At 38.9% G+C, this 16,291-nt stretch overlaps 1 protein-coding gene across 2 annotated transcripts; it reads left to right on the top strand.

The window, feature by feature from the left end:
- The first annotated feature begins 323 nt into the window (after positions 1–323).
- On the top strand, positions 324–12,463 carry cmbl (carboxymethylenebutenolidase homolog (Pseudomonas)). Of its 2 annotated transcripts, none has more exons than XM_039754377.1 (6): positions 324–405; positions 3,271–3,485; positions 7,676–7,783; positions 8,072–8,214; positions 8,307–8,398; positions 11,991–12,463. In XM_039754377.1, the coding sequence occupies exons 2-6, from the start codon at positions 3,271–3,273 to the stop codon at positions 12,168–12,170; spliced, it is 738 nt and encodes a 245-aa protein (XP_039610311.1). In that variant the 5' UTR covers positions 324–405; the 3' UTR covers positions 12,171–12,463. The 2 variants fall into 2 exon arrangements, with proteins under 2 accessions (XP_039610311.1, XP_039610312.1); XM_039754378.1 differs by having other exon boundaries at positions 333–410.
- The last annotated feature ends 3,828 nt before the right edge of the window (positions 12,464–16,291 follow it).

Here is a 16,291-nt window from a genome sequence, read left to right as displayed (position 1 = left end):
CAGAGGAAAACGACGCAGACAAGGGGAGAACATGTAAACTTCACATAGGGAGGACTGAACTCAGAACTCCTTACTACGAGGCAGAAGCGCCTCATACCACGTATACTACTACTACTGGTAATAATAATAATAATAATAATACCTGTATTGACACACAGATATCGTTCACCTTGCACGCCACGACCGAACCCGGCATGGTTCTTCTGTGAAGCAGCATATTTAACAATCAAGCAGCAGTCCAGCCGTTACTTTCCTTTTTTGCCACGAGTGCGGCGCTCCCGAGGACGTCACGTGGACGCGCGTGTCTTCAGAGGCGGGCTGCAGAGCGCGGCTGTAAACAGACAAACCCGCGTGACGATTCAGTCTCCGAGGCTCGAGCTGCAAGGAGCGACACTGGGATACGAGGTGAGGTGAGACGAGGCGAGAGCCGTTTAGAAGATGCCAATGCACTGCTTATTGGTTAAAAAAAGGGAGCGTAGCCGTTTTTTAAATTCATTGCCACGCGGTGTACTACGATTCCGTGATTACCTCGTATATTTACCCAGTCTGGCATTTGTCGGTAACCAGACCGTAAGGTGAAGTGACGTGCCAGCGAATCTTTATCGGAGTCAAACAGTGGTGGCAAACTCTTCATTCCTCGAGTTCAAAGTCATTATGACTACGCCTTTCATCTGATTTGAATACAATGTAGTAACGCTGGTTTTTATGAACTGAAACGTATTCATTGTAAGGAACTACTTTAAGGCAGTTCAGAAGAATGACTGTGCAGAATTACTATGCTGCTAGGCAATCGGAAGGGACGGTGGCGCTGCGGTTAGCTTTGCTAGTTCGCGGATCCAATATGTGAACTTTGAATCACCTGCCAGGCAGTTGACCGCGCGCAACCTGCACATTCTCATTATACGTCCCTGAAGTCGTTGCGCAGATCGTGTTAACTGGCCGTTCCAAGCTGACTTTTGTTAGTGGGAATTGCGATGGACTGGGCACTCGTCCACCCACCTGTCCGTTCTTGCGCCGTTTGCACTCAACCCCTGCGTGACCGTGAAGTGGATTAGGCTGGTTTCAGAAATGTATGTCCCATTAGTTGTTCATCCATTGGTTTGTGCGGTTCTTGTATATCATGTTATTAGCAGAGTACTGTATGTAGTCTGTTGGAAAGTTGACCGGAATTAGCACCCTCTCAAGTTCATATCCAGTGTGTGTTGTTGATTTGTCATTTTTGAATTGAAATTGAATTCAAATAATAAAATCAAGACAATCGGAAAGAAATGACCATGCTAAAACGTGCTACATGGTGGCCTTAAGTACAGTGTTAACCATTTTGGCTTTTGATGGTTTGCAAAATTGCTCCATTTCATTTTACTAGAAGTGTCTTCCATATAGAGGATATCTGACCAGCAATTCAGAAGAGGACCCAGAGTATTCTTTTATTCCTGTTGACCATTCTCATTATGGTTTGATTTTTTTTGTGTTTGTGTGTTCAGAGATGGTCTTCCGCTCACCACTGTTATGTCATGCTGTTGTTTGGGTGTTTGTAACTTTTCACTTAGGTTGAATAAATCTGTTTATTCTGCTCTGTCTTCTGCTTGTTAACAAGGCATGTTCCTTCCGCACAACTGCTGTTCCCTAGATATTGTTGTTTAGCTAATCTTTCTCTTTATACCCTTAGAGATTGTAGTGTTTGCAAATCCCAGGTGGGCAGCTCATTGTGCAACCCTGAAGCGGCCACGCCTGGTACTAACAATCGTACCTTGGTAAAAATTATTTGGAATGCACATATTGCCCATTCCAACATGTGGTTGAAAAATGCTGAAACCTTTTGACCATATATTGAGTTGCAGCCACATGATTAGCAGGATATGTGTTTTAATGAGCAGATATTTGTAAAAGAAGTGACTACCTAATTTGTGTGTGTGTTCATGTGTGGTGTGTACATGTATGTTTTGTGTGTATATGACATAGAATTTTATTTGTCCCCAGGGGGAAATTTGGCTTTTCACAGAAGCTCTTTAAATAAATAAATACATAAATCGGTAGATAAGTAAGAGAGAGAGAGAGGGGTTAGGAGCATGCACTGATACAGCATGTTGCTGCACCCACCATATGATGAACCACCTCAGGATCCCAAATTAGGACCCTAATGCGTCCCTGCAACGGGTGACACCTCAGCATCACACTAAAGTAAGTAAAGAAATAAACACACACCCCCACACTTTGGTCTGAACAAATAAACAACATAGTAACTAGTATTGCCTGGTGTTTCTCAATAGTTTAATACCATGTTTTATATTTGTGTTGATTTTTTGATTTTACTCATATGATACTTGCATTTATAGTATAATGTGCTGGGCTACCAAGTGTACATGACCTTAATGATAAGAGAGAGATAAGAGATAAATCTTTATTGTCATTGTCACTTTTACAAAAGATCAATGGAATTGTAAGGCATAAGAGTTAAAAAACAAGAAAAGGAATAGTAATAAAAGTACATTACAAATATATACAAATTACACTTGTCATATATACAGATTGCACTGGTTAAATGTACAAATTACACTAGTTGACTTAAGGTTTATATTGCACATTTAGAGAATGATATGGAGCAGTTTTATTTGAGTTCAGGGCCATGATTGCTTTTGGATAAAAGGTGTTTTTAAGGCGGTTTGTCCTGGTTTTCACTGCTCTGTATCTTTTGCCCGATGGCAAAAGCTGAAAGAGGCAATGACCGTGATGTGATGAATCCTGTAAAATGTCTATTGTTTTTTTGCAGCATTGGGAGGTGTAGATTTGTTCCAGAGTGGGAAGGGTACAGCCAATTGTTCTCTCTGCTGTCCTGACGACCCTGTGGAGCGCTCTTCTTTCTGAGGAAGTGCAGCTGCTGTACCACACATACAGTCCATACGTGAGCACACTCTTAATGGAACAGTGATAAAAGGAAAGGAGCAGATTTTTGGGGAAATGGTTATTTCTGAGGATTCTCAGAAAATACAGTCTCTGCTGCGCCTTCTTCAGTAGCTCCTTGGTGTTTGCAGTCCAGGTCAGGTCATCCTCCAGCTCAATGCCCAGAAACCTGAACACTGGTACCCTCTCCAAACAGACCCTGCCAATGATGAATGGCTGGATGTCAGTTTTGTTTTTTTTAAAGTCAATAACAAGCTCCTTCATTTTTGTTTTTAATGATGAACTGAGAGCTACATGCAGACTTGGGGAGAATACTGCATTAGAGCACACATCTCTGTTTTTATATGGACTGTTAAATTTTCATTTCAGATGGCAAATGAAGCAAATCCTTGCCCTTGTGACATCGGAGACAGAATCGAGTATGGTGGTCTAGGAAAGGAAATACAGATTGAGCATGTCCAAGCTTATATTACAAAACCTTCCGCTGACACAGAAAAAGCTGTAATTGTAATACAGGATATTTTTGGATTTCAACTTCCTAATACTAGATACATGGTTGATATTCTTGCTGTAAATGGATACACGTGAGTCCTGTTTTTTCTTTTAATTTTTGGGGGTTTCAATATAGTACAATACAACTTTTGTATAGTGCTCTTCATTTTCAGAGATAGATTTAGTTTCATGGTTTTGCCTCAGGGGTCTTTTACTGTATATTTAATTACTTCTTCAGATTACAAATATTTTTTGTTGAAAACCTGCGTTTTCACGTGACACCTTCTTACAAATGCATGTGAAACTTTATTTCTCTGTTTTCCATCTTTTTGTCTGCATTGCCCAATGTATTCAAGAAACAAGATTTTCTTACTATCAGGCAGCTCTAAAGTTCTTCTATGACCTGTACCAGGCATAATCTTGACTATTACTCAACTAACTTTCTGAATTTCATTTTAAATCAGCTTCACGATAAGTGCATAGCATTTTATAACACAAAAAGTCACAGTAGGTCAAACCTGATTTTTGGGCCATGTCAATTCTGCTTTGAATGTTCAAAGGTGCAGGCTTTATCTTGTCTTCAGATCAGGATAAATTATCACTGTTCATTAGAAACTGGCCTTGAACCAAGCTGTGTGCACTCTGTACCACTCCTCCAGGTCTGGATCTATGCCAAAAGGGGAATCTAGCACTGGGCCATTGGCCTTTTTAACTCTTTGAGGACTGAATTATTTTTCCAAAAAACTCAAGTTTTCTGTAAAGCAGACAAAGCAATGGTTTCACACATAGTTCAGCATAAAATGTCTGTTGCTATGTGCTATGGCTGTTGTTGGCGCATGTTCGGCATCACAGCAGGAAGGCAGGGGTAGTGGTCTCAGTGTGACACAGTCTGGTTTGTACCTCTTGTCATCATAAGTGGTGGTCCTCCCAGGCAAATGCTACTGTAGAGGACCGATCAGATGTTGCCGGTAGCCCATCTCCAGATCACTTGCATCAAACTTGCAGTCTGAGAAGTAAGAGTCCTATTCAACGAAATTATGTAAAACGTCCATGGATTATTTTGCTTTTTTTTTGTTCTTTATTTCGCCTTATACAATTTATTGTATTAGGAATTTGTTAGTTTTCGCATACCCCTTGGGATTAGAGCGCAGGGTCAGCCATTGTACAGCACCCCGGAGCCATTGCAGGTTAAGGGCCTTGATCAAGGACCCAGCAGAGTAGGATCTCTTTTGGCATTGACAGGGATTCGAACCGGCAGCCTCTCGTCACACTTAAAAAAGTATAACCTTCATTCAACTTAAAATAATTAAGGTAATGATTCACATTTAATATTTCCAATCTGAACCAATATAATTCTTTTTATTTTATTGAACCCTCAATTTTTAGGTTGAGGCAAATCATTTAGAGTGATTGGGTGTAATTCACTTGTTTTATACTGAAGTAAATCTATTTTTTAAGTTGTTACAATTTAAAATGGTTTATTGGTCGTAACCTGTTTTTATGCTATTAGAAATATTATAAACATAAGACATTCCAATGCTGTACTATTTACATTTATTTTAAAATCTAGTGCAAATACACAAGCATTTTGCAGTGTAAATGTTAAATGTACAACAAAACATTAGTAAATGTTTCTACAGCTTTCTTGAAAGTATGTTTTATATGAGTTCTTATACTTAAAATTAACAGTTGAGAAATAGGGTTACTTACCAGAAATCCTCCGTTATAAAAGTCTGCTGCTTGAAATGACTAGATCTGTATAGCCAAGTCCACTCCACTCGGGAAAATGTTCTTCTTTTTTGGCAGTTGGAAAGCCAGCACGCTGGAAAGCTCAACCGGAAGAATATACAAATGGCCCCTCCCACACAGCACACGAACAACCTAAAATATTAGGTTAACTGAAATAGGATTTTTATGTTTATTCTATCCATCCATTATCCAACCCACTATATCCTAACTACAGGGTCACGGGGGTCTTCTGGAGCCAATCCCAGCCAACACAGGGCAGGAAACAAACCCGGGCAGGGCGTGCACACACACCAGGGACAATTTAGGATCGCCAGTGCACCTAACCTGCATGTCTTTGGACTGTGGGAGGAAACCCATGGAGACACGGGGAGAACATGCAAACTCCATGCAGGGAGGACCTGGGAAGCAAACCCAGGTCTCCTTACTGCGAGGCAGCAGCGCTACCACTACGCCATCGTGCTGCCTATTTATTTCATATTATGTTTAATAAGAAAGGAAAACAAATTTTTGTTTGATATGATGAGTGCTTAATGGAGTTAAACAGAAAATCAGGAATCTCAAGTTCAAGTGTGAAACAGAATGTAATCGGGAGCAAAACAATGCTTTTAAAGTGCTGGTTAAGTGCTTACAATCTGTTTTTAGTACACCCGTTAATCAAAACGCAGAGCAGTGCGATAGAAAATTCTGTCTGTTTTATAAAGAACAATGCAAACTAAAAATTGAAAATGATAAAAACACTGATAATGGAGGTGATATACAAACCAGCAAAATGCAGTACTGTGGCATAACGCATCTGTAACAAAATGATGCCATAATTAGTGCAAGGCAAAGTAAAAGACTGTTCTTTTACATTCGAATAGTGATATTCATTCTGACAACCCTAAATCACAATGTTCCCAAACAAAAATTCTGTGCATTTAGCTATTCAATTTTGGAATCATAATTCATTCAGTACAAGGCTATAGTTTCTAAAATTCACCTTCAGTCCATACTTAGAAGACTTGCTTCTTTCTGTTCATACAGTAGGCACCTAAGAGCCAGTGTGGTCAGCTTTCCTCTGCATGTCGCCAGCAAGCACTCTTGAATAAAACACGTGTAGCACATACTGTAGTGCGTAGTTGTATATGTCACTGAGGAATGGAAGTTATCTGTAACGCATGGCCTTTGAAGATGATTTGGTGATTTTGCTTGAAGATTGAAGCTAAAGGAAGGTGATACTCAACTAAACCCCACTACTACTCATAGTATTACTAAAGAGCACACTACAGTTAGAAGATGGAGGGAAGAGGAATATAAATGCTACTGTTTGTAAAACTACAGGGGGTCCTCGGGCTACAACACAGTTCCGTTCCTACAACAATGATATAACCCAAATTTTGGTTGTAATGGATTAGGTGCTTTCCTCGCACCCTTGCACCCTCAGACACCAGGTAAAAGTCCAATACTGAAATTTATTATAACACTAATGTGCACAAAGCACCCTCCACTCCCAAATACTCCAATAACAATAATAACAATTCCTCCAAACTCCCAGACGCTTAGCCACCCTGCCTCCCAACTCAGCTCATTGCCTGGGAGTTCCCACAGTCCTTTTATATTCCTTGACCCGGAAGTGTTTGTCCCTCAGTCCATGTGACTTTCTATCACTTCTGGGTCAGGTAAAACTTCTCTTCTTCATCCCGGAAGCACGTCATTTCTTCTGTCCATGTGAGTGGGACGTACTTCCGGAGTGTAGGGAAAATAGTCCCTGGGCCTTCCTGCAGCGACTCCTGGCAGCCCCCATGGTATCCAGTAGGGCACCTCTACGCTGCAAGGAGAGCTCCATCTGGCGGCCTGGAGGTATTGGCCGGGATACATAGCCGGCCATATCTTACAGGTGTAAGTCGAAACACACCCTAGCCTGAGTCACTTACCTATCCCTAACACATTTGCAAAATCATAATCTAGAACATAAAAACACAACTAAGCCACAGAAAAAGGAAAAGGACATAAATATACTGTACTGTACACTGTATTGTAGTAACAGAAAAAATGACAAAAATGTGTGTAAAAAAAATTCCTTTATTCCTTCTGATCTCTTTACAATGTCTAATTTCACTTCCATCATGATGGCTTTCGTCTTCTTTGAAGCACTACCATCTGAAGACTCTGACTTTCATTTAGGAGCCATGATAAGGGCCACAAAGTCGGCAAATAAAGCCACACAAATAGAACACTTCCTCCGCATGCAACAAAACTAGTTTGCCAACTCCCTCACTCATACGCTGCATTACTGTGTATTCTTCCGCTGTGCACAATCAAACTAGTTTACCCACGTAGTCTGTAAGTACGATGCTAATGGCATAAGCCAAAACACTCATGTCTCAATTTTTTTAAGTTTTTATGGGAGTGAGCGTTGTAAACTCGAAACGTCATATGTTGAGACATTGTAACTCAAGGACTCCCTGTACATATAAGTACTGCAATTACATTTCAGTAAAGAGAATATGTTTTTAAATTCTAAATATTGTCTACACTTTCCCTGTTACCGTAGGGCCATCTGTCCAGATTTTTATCTTGGAAAGGAACCATGGAAACCTACAAATGACTGGTCACAGTTTGAAAAGTGGCGAGCAGACAAGGATCCTACAAAAATTAACAAGTAGGTTGAGAAAGCTTGTAATATTTAACAAATCTGTTGTAAAAGAAAGCTACAAATTATGCACTTCCCACCTGGTAACAGTTAATTTAGCAGTTCTCATAGTTGAACAGTAAGATTACTGAGAAATCTCTAGCAAGATAAAAGGTAAAGAACGTGTGTATTTATAAGCCTCCCTGAATTCCATCTTTGTATTGTAAGCATTACAAGTAACAAATTGTGACTGCTCTGACTGTGCAGACTGTTGAGAGTGTTTAATATTCGTTTCACATTACTTTTCCTGCATTTCAGAGAAGTGGATGTGGTGCTGAAGTTTTTAAAAGACCACTGCAATGCTAAGAGGATTGCTGTTATTGGATTTTGTTGGGGTGGAGTTGCTACTCATCATCTGATTCTACAGTATCCTGAACTAAAAGCTGGAGTCTCACATTATGGTAATTATAGTCTGCATATTTATTTGTTCTTCGATTAACTTGGATTACTACTTTTACATTGCACCTTCTATATTAAACATTTTGTTTTTCAGGGATAGTGCGGGAAGGAGAAGGAAGATATGACCTGAAAAGCCCGACATTGTTTATTTTTGCAGAAAATGACCAGGTTATTCCACTTGACCAGGTCAGCTGCTGTTCTCTGGAATTAACATCATGTAACACTGATCTCTGTCTTACCTCATAATGGAGATGTTTTGTCCTGCTACTTCTTATAACACTGCTTCAGTGCCTTGATGTTTGATGCAGTTTGTTTGTGTATAGCTCTCTTAAGTTCTTTCCACAATATCAGAACAGGACTGAGGTGTGGACTTTCTTTAATTTGGCAATTCCAGACGATTGATTAGTTTCTTTTTCAGACAGTTTTTGGTTGATTTGCTGGTGTGCTTAAGATTATCGCTATGTTTCTGTTTCAGCCAGACTTTCAGCTCTCATTGAGATGGTTTCACATTTTCTTTTAAAATACTCTGGTATAGGGAGGTATTCATGTCTTGTTGGGGCAAAACCAAGCCCAAATCATAAGCACTTCATGATCATGCTTCAGGGTTGATGTGAGATTCTTTCTTTAGTATGCTTTCTTTCATGATACATGGCATTATACATAATTTCCAAACAACCCCATTTAGGTCTTCTCAATCAGCAAATAATGTTGCAGACTTTTTATTACTTTTTATGGCAGATGTAACTGTGAGAACATAAAATATGATGCTGTATTCTTTTTGGATATAATCTAGATGATCATAGATTCCAGGAAACCGTTACCTGTTCACCTATCACTTCCTATAAATGGCGCAGCCATTGGGATGACAGAATCATTTAAGTTTCTAGGCACTGTGGGACAATAACATCACATGCATTATTAAGGAAGGCATTCAGAGAATATTCATTTTGTGTCAGTTGAAGAAATTCAATCTCCCTCAAACAATATTGGTCCAATTTTGCACAGCCATCATAGAGTCAATTATGAATTCATCTACAACTGTCTGGTTTGGTTCTGCCTCTCCTCTGTTCAGATTAAGGCAAATCTGCACCGCAACATCAAAGCTGGTGTAAGGATCATAGGCTGTAACGTAAAGTCCTATATCAATCCAGGGTAAGGAAGAGGGCCGCAAAGATCACTGCTGATCCGACTCACTCGCCTTGGGCATCACATATTCCAAAGACTTCCCCCAGCAAACACCTTTATGCAGTGAAAGCTAAAACATCATGTCACCTAAACAGTTGATTTTTCCATGTGCAGTTATTCTTAGTAATCAGGTCTGAGCTTCTACTCCAAATCTATGTATACCTGCACACTAGACTGCCTGGGCATTTTAATCTTACTGTCTCTTTATTTTTTTGTATTGCTCTTGTATGCTGCATTATATTTTATCATTTCATATTTTATCTTCTTATATTTATCTTTTGTATTCTGTATTGTCCTTGGTATGTTGTACCAATGCTATCAAGATACATTCTTAGTACACATTAGTGAACCTGGCCAATAAAGCAAATTCACATTTTGATTCTACTGTTGCATAATAGCTACAGGTCTCACTGAAGCCTGTCCTCTCAACATTTACAGATGAAAATGGTAGATTTCATTTCAAGCCATATTTTACTTTCAGGACAGTGTACTGAAATAAGCAAATGAAGAAATAAATCTATATTTATAAAAGTCATTGTGTGTATGTATGTATGTTCCAGCATCACTTCTGAATGGCTGGATCGATTTTCATGAAACTTGGTACACGTTTCTCATTAGTCAACTAAAAATACCGTAGGGTGAAATCAACCCTAACCCACCCCCTTCTGGTGATCTTGCGGTCTTCTATGCATGTTATCATCCAGTTGACACTCGGATCGACTACCAGAGGGCGAACTGGAGGTGACTGCCAGCATTCTTTATGTTTGAGTGCCACCGCACCCGCCTTTTGCTTTTGAAATTAAATAAGAGTTGGCGGGGTTTGCATCCCAACTATTTTTGGAACTCATTCTGCCTTTGTGACTCGAGCAGCCATATCTCGTATATAAAGCAGACTGCAACAATCTTGCGGTCTTGTATGTATGTATGTTGTCATCCAGTTGACGCTCAGAATGTTTCTGGTGTGCTCCGCAAAAGCAACCGACAGTTTTATCATGAAAAATCCGTAGTATTATTTGTTTGTTGTTTAATGTTTGTTTTTGTTAACTATATTTTCATCTTTCATTATTCTTATTGTAACAATGTTGAGGTGGTAATAGAATTAAATCAACCTAATAATAATATTAATTTAATTGACTTTTTTTTACGTCACCAAAAATTCTGCCTGTAAAAAATTATTACTACACCACAAAACAAAAGTTAATCTGTCTATAAACTTTTAAAAAAGGCTTCGCTTTTCCCATCGTTTTAACACTACTTTGAACGTATTCCGCAATTATATTTTGATTAAAATGGACTATCTATTATATTAAGTATATATAAGTAAGCAATTTTATTTTTATTTACCATAAACACCCTAGATTTTTTTGTGGATTCAGCGTCTTTCTTTGCAATTTGTGTTTATTCATTAATGAACTAAATGTGATTTGTTTCGCAACATCGTAGCTAATGTGTTGGTGTTACAATTTTTTCGTAAAAAGGAAATAGGATTTTTTTTAATATGTTCATTAACAAAAAAATAACAAGAACTCAAAATCAAAGGTAAGGTATAGACCAAATATAGCTATGATATTTAACTTATAATATTTATTTCTATAGGTCAAATATTTAACATTTAATTGATTGTAAAAGAATTTCAATTGGAATAGACTAATTGGAGATTCGGTCTTGTATGTCTGTTATCATCTACTTGACGCTCGGAATGTGTGGACAGTCATTGAACATTGCTGGAATCAATTTGGATACGGCTTCTTCCTCACATGGACAACTTTATGTGGCCTGTTCAAGGGTACAAAGTCCTAAGAACCTTTATATATTGGCTAAAGATGGAAAAACAAAAACATTATATATAACAAGGCACTTCAGTAAGCAATACAATCACATTAGTGAGTCTTCATTATTTGTTCATTTATTTTTAAAGTTGTGTTTTTTTTTTAATTAGGTATTTCAGCTAGTAAATAAATAAAAATAAGCAACAAAAAGCATATTATTAATGGCACATTTAATTATTTGTACTCACATATCATTGTGTTTTATTTATTGTCACATGTCACAATACTTTTTATTATTTGCATATTTATTTAATTAGTTTTGTCTAAAATATTCCTCCATAGTGAGGAGCTCCATTCCTTTGCCAACTCCACAAAAGTATCTAAAAATATACTGTAAAGTTCGCTCCAGTATTGTCCATTGGTATGCCCTCAGACTGGCTGGCAGGTTGCATGCTGGTTAACATTGAGACAAGGCTTACATCTTGATAACACTTTGCCAGTGTTGACTCAATATTGATAAAAGTGTATTGGACTGGTAAGTGTAAGGGAGTGAGAGCCAAAAGTGATAATTAATCATAAGAGATTATCCGTTTTTCTGACTAATTTTAAATGTAAGGACATTTACTCAGCACAGTTATGAAACATGATTTTCTTTTGCCACTGAAATTGTCACATCCTGGAGTGTCAGTAAAACAGACCTAATAAGTGGGTAAAGTTTTGCTTTTTTTTCTTCTACTTTTAATAGCACTAATTGTGTACGTACTTCTGAGATTGTCTGTATGTAAATGGCATTAATAATGAGTTTCTCTTTCCTGTCTGCCCAGGTTGCATCCCTAGAAGAGAACCTAAAACAAAAATGTCCTGTTGATTTTATAGTCAAAGTTTTTCCGGGTCAGACGCATGGATTTGCCCATCGGAAGAGAGAAGATATCAATCCTCAGGATAAACCTTTCATTGAAGAGGCAAGGACTGATATGATAAACTGGCTCAACAAATATGTCTAAAAATGCAGCTGAATCACAATGTCAAATGAAATGAAATGACAACACCTCCTCTTCCTCATCCTCCTCCTCACAATCTACCTTGGTATATGGAATTAAGCAATATTCTTAAAATTATGATAAGATTTGAAGACAATTTTTACAAAAAATAGGATTGAGAACATGTTGACCCCCACCCGTGAGAGAGAGCATAGTCAACGGGGTAAAGCTTAATGCTTGTAAAACATACCTAAATTGATGAGTTTGATAGGCCAATAGAGATGAATGGAGAAGAAAAAGAAATGCGGAAATAATTGCTTCCTCGGTTCTTTGAGAGCTTATTCTAAAATATTATTGATTAGATTCTGCCATGTTTTGAAAAAAATCTGTACAGATCCTCTGAGTATTTGATTTTTTCCAATTTCAAATAGTATCACACATCGGTTTCCCACTGACTTAAAAGAGGAGAGTTAGGATTCTTCCAGTTTAGCAAAATAAGACTGAGTGCCAAAAGTGTAGTGAATGCAATCACTGTTTGTCCTTCTCCACTTTTAACCCATCTGGAAGAACCCCAAGCACAACTGTTAATGGGTTAGGAGGGATTGTGACACCAAAGCTGTCTTAAAGGTAATTAAAAATTTTGCTCCAGAATGATGTTAATTTGGTGCAGGCCCAAAACATGTGACACAGTGAGGCTGGGACTTGATTGCAGCGTTTGCAGGTTGGATCATGCCCTGGAAACATTTTGGAGAGTTTTAGACGAGACAAATTTGCTCGATATATAATTTTTAGTTGAATAATTGTATGCTTTGTGCATATGGTGCTTGAGTGAATTCTCTGCATTGCTACTTTCCATTCCTTTTCTGATATGTTGAGTGAGAGATCTTTTTCCCAGTGTCCTCTTGGACCTTTGAAAGGGAGAGGCTGTAAAATAATTTTATATATTGCAGAGATGGTGTCTAAGTCCTTGAAATTGAGCAATATTTTAACCAGCATGGACGAGGGTACAAGAAGAGGAAAATCGGGCAGGTTCTGTTTAACAAATTTCCTAATTTGAAGATAGTGAAAGAAATGTGTAGCTGGAATGTTAAATTTGGAATTTAGTTGTTCATAGGATGAAAAGATGTTGTCTATATAAAGATCTCTAAGCAAGTTACTCCCAAATGTTTTTCAGATATTAAAAACTGCATATGTTTGCGAAGGTTGAAAGAGGTGGTTCTCTTGCAGAGGTGCCACAGATAAAAGCTTCTCCATCTTAAAATGCTTTCTACATTGGTTCTATATTCTGAGTGAGTGAAGCACAATTGGGTTATCAGTATATTGCCGATAACTTGCATTTATTGAGGCACAAAGCAGGGAATATAAAGAAGTACTGCAGGATTTTACTTCTATTGTGGACCAGGCCTGTGTATGTTCATCTATTTGTGTCCAGGTTTTTATAGCTTGTATGTTTGCTGCCCAGTAATAAAACTGAAAGTTGGGTAGAGCCATGCCACCTTCTGCCTTAGGTCTTTGTAGGGTCGCTCTTTGGATATGTGGATGTTTTGAGTTCCAAATAAATGGGGTTATTGTTGAATCTAATTGCTTAATAAATGATTTACTGATGTATTTTGGAATGCTTTGAAATAAAAAAGAAGCTTAGGAAGAATATTCATCATAACAGTGTTAATTCTTCCAGCTAGAGTAAGATGAAGGGTTGACCATCTATGCAAGTCTTGCTTAAGTTTTTCCATGCAGACGGAAAAAATTTGTTGATAAAGAGCTTTATGTTTACTTGTGATGTTTACCCCAAGATATTTAAACTGTTCTGCAATGATAAAAGGTAGGGTGTCTAATCTAATATCATATGCTTGAGAATTCACTTGGAAGAGTACACTTTTATTCAGTTTCTTAATGTGAATTTCCCCTTGGGATTAATAAAGTATCTATCTAATGAGAAGTTAATTATTGCTGATGAAGCACTTATTGCTTAAGTGACATTTTGATGCTTCATTTTTAGTGGTCTTGCTTGTTAAGGTTCCCCACCCTCAATTGCTAATTTCAGTCTTAAATGGCTGCATTCATTGTTTTAATGGCTCCTTATTAGCAATAAAATGTAAATGACAAACAAAGCAGCCAACAGTTCTCCATCCAGTTTGTTTTCATTGGCATCTGTGTTTGTGGGTTCATCATGCACTGTGTGATTTAATAAAACATGTAGTAGAAAATGTGATAGACTGAAAATTATCTGCTTTGGGCTTCAAATCATTTGAATGATATCATTGGAGAGGAAAAATTCTACAAGAACTTTACATTGCAGACTAACAGTCCATAAAATGAAATATGGTGCGAGACTGGCAAGGATTGGTTGGGTTGGAATGAAAGCCTGTAGCCAGTGAGGCCCTCTGGGACGACATTGTCCACCCCTGATGTAGAGTATATTTGCATTCCAGCCTTTTCAAAGGGTTAGCAGTATAAAGTGAGTGAAATGGCTTAAATTGTGTGTTAAAGTAAGATATTTGTTTAAATTATATCAGTATACCATGTCTTTTAATTGCTTCTGTTACAATATCCACAGAATTAAGCTGATTTGTATAAATATTTTTTAACTACTTCCAGCTACCAGTGTGGACATTTAAATATATTTTTACAAAATGTTTGCTATATGGCAGCACGGTGGTGCAGTGGGTAGTGCTGCTGCCTCACAGTTAGGAGACCCAGGTTCGCTTCCCCTGTCCTCTCTGTGTGGAGTTTGCCTGTTCTCCTTGTATCTGCGTGGGTTTCTTCCGGGTACTCCGGTTTCCTCCCACAGTCCAAAGACATGCAGGTTAGGTGCATTGGTGATCCTTAATTGTGCTTGGGATGTGTGTGTGTGTGTGCCCTGCCTGGGGATTTGTTCCTGCCTTGTGCCCTGGGATTGGCTCCAGGTGACCCTGTGTTAGGATATAGGGGGTTGGATAATGGATGGATGAATGTTTGCTATAGTTCACTTTTACGCATTTGCACCAATCGGGTCAGGTTGGGGAGCATCCTCTAGTACAGCATGTTGCTGTACCCACCACATAATGAAATGGCTTGGGATCCTGGTTGGCAACTCATAGGGCAGACACACACTTCAGTCTCACCCTCTGGAAATGACTCTCTATCTGCTGCAGCCATGTGTTATGTGGGTGTCCCCTTGGCCTGATCCAGCCACTCGGGTCCTCATCAATGAGGGTCCTGTGAGCTGAATCATCCTCTGGGAATCGCGCCACATGGCCGTAGTGCCGTAACTGACATTCCCTCACAATGCAGGTAATGTGCCTCATTTGGGGCTCCATGAGCAACTGCTCAATCGACACAAAGTCAAACCAGCGGTACCCAAGGATTCTCTGAAGCGACACAGTACCGTAGGAGTCCAGTCTTCATCTTGTTTATGTCTCGCAACCTTAAAGCAAAACAGGGAGCACCAGGACTGTAAAGACTTGGACCTTTGTCCTTTTGAATAGGTATCAGGAGCGCCATACACCCCTTTCCAGTAACCACATGCACCCCCATGCTCTCCCAATCTGTCTGCTCACTTCGTAGGAAGAGTCACCAGAGACATGAACGTCTCTGCCGAGGTAATCAAACCTCTCACTGAGGTCGACACTCTCTCCGCTGTCATCGCCTGATGACTGTGCCCAAGAGGTAATTAAAGGCCTAGGGCCTCATGTATAACGCTGTGCGTAGAACTCACACTATAACATGGCGTAAGCACAAAAGCGGGAATGTGCGTGTGCACAGAAAAATCCAGATGCAGGAATCTGTGCGTACACAAACTTCCACATTCTTCCGCCACATAAATCCCGATCAGCGTGAAAAGTAAAGCTTGTGCATGTACCTGCTGTCCCACCCCAACTCCTCCCAGAATTACGCCTCTTTGAATATGCAAATCAATATAAATCGCCCTTAAGCTCAGCCTTCTGTGAAAAGACAATGGGAAAAGCACGGGGGGAAATATAAGAATTTCAGCAAATACCAAGTGGAGGCAAAGGAAAAACTTACTATTTATTGGTTTAAACAGTGGTATACACAACAAAAGGAAGTTGATGGAGTGACAGAGTGTCGGAGAAACTCGAAAGCTCAAGTTCACAAAGTCGCACAGTGCCTGAAATAAAAAAAGAACTCAGATATCAAAGTCACCG

The sequence above is a fragment of the Polypterus senegalus genome, chromosome 5 (assembly GCF_016835505.1).
Source record: "Polypterus senegalus isolate Bchr_013 chromosome 5, ASM1683550v1, whole genome shotgun sequence".
In the NCBI taxonomy this organism is placed as follows: Eukaryota; Metazoa; Chordata; class Cladistia; order Polypteriformes; family Polypteridae; genus Polypterus; species Polypterus senegalus.
This window is presented reverse-complemented; position numbering and strand designations above follow the sequence as displayed.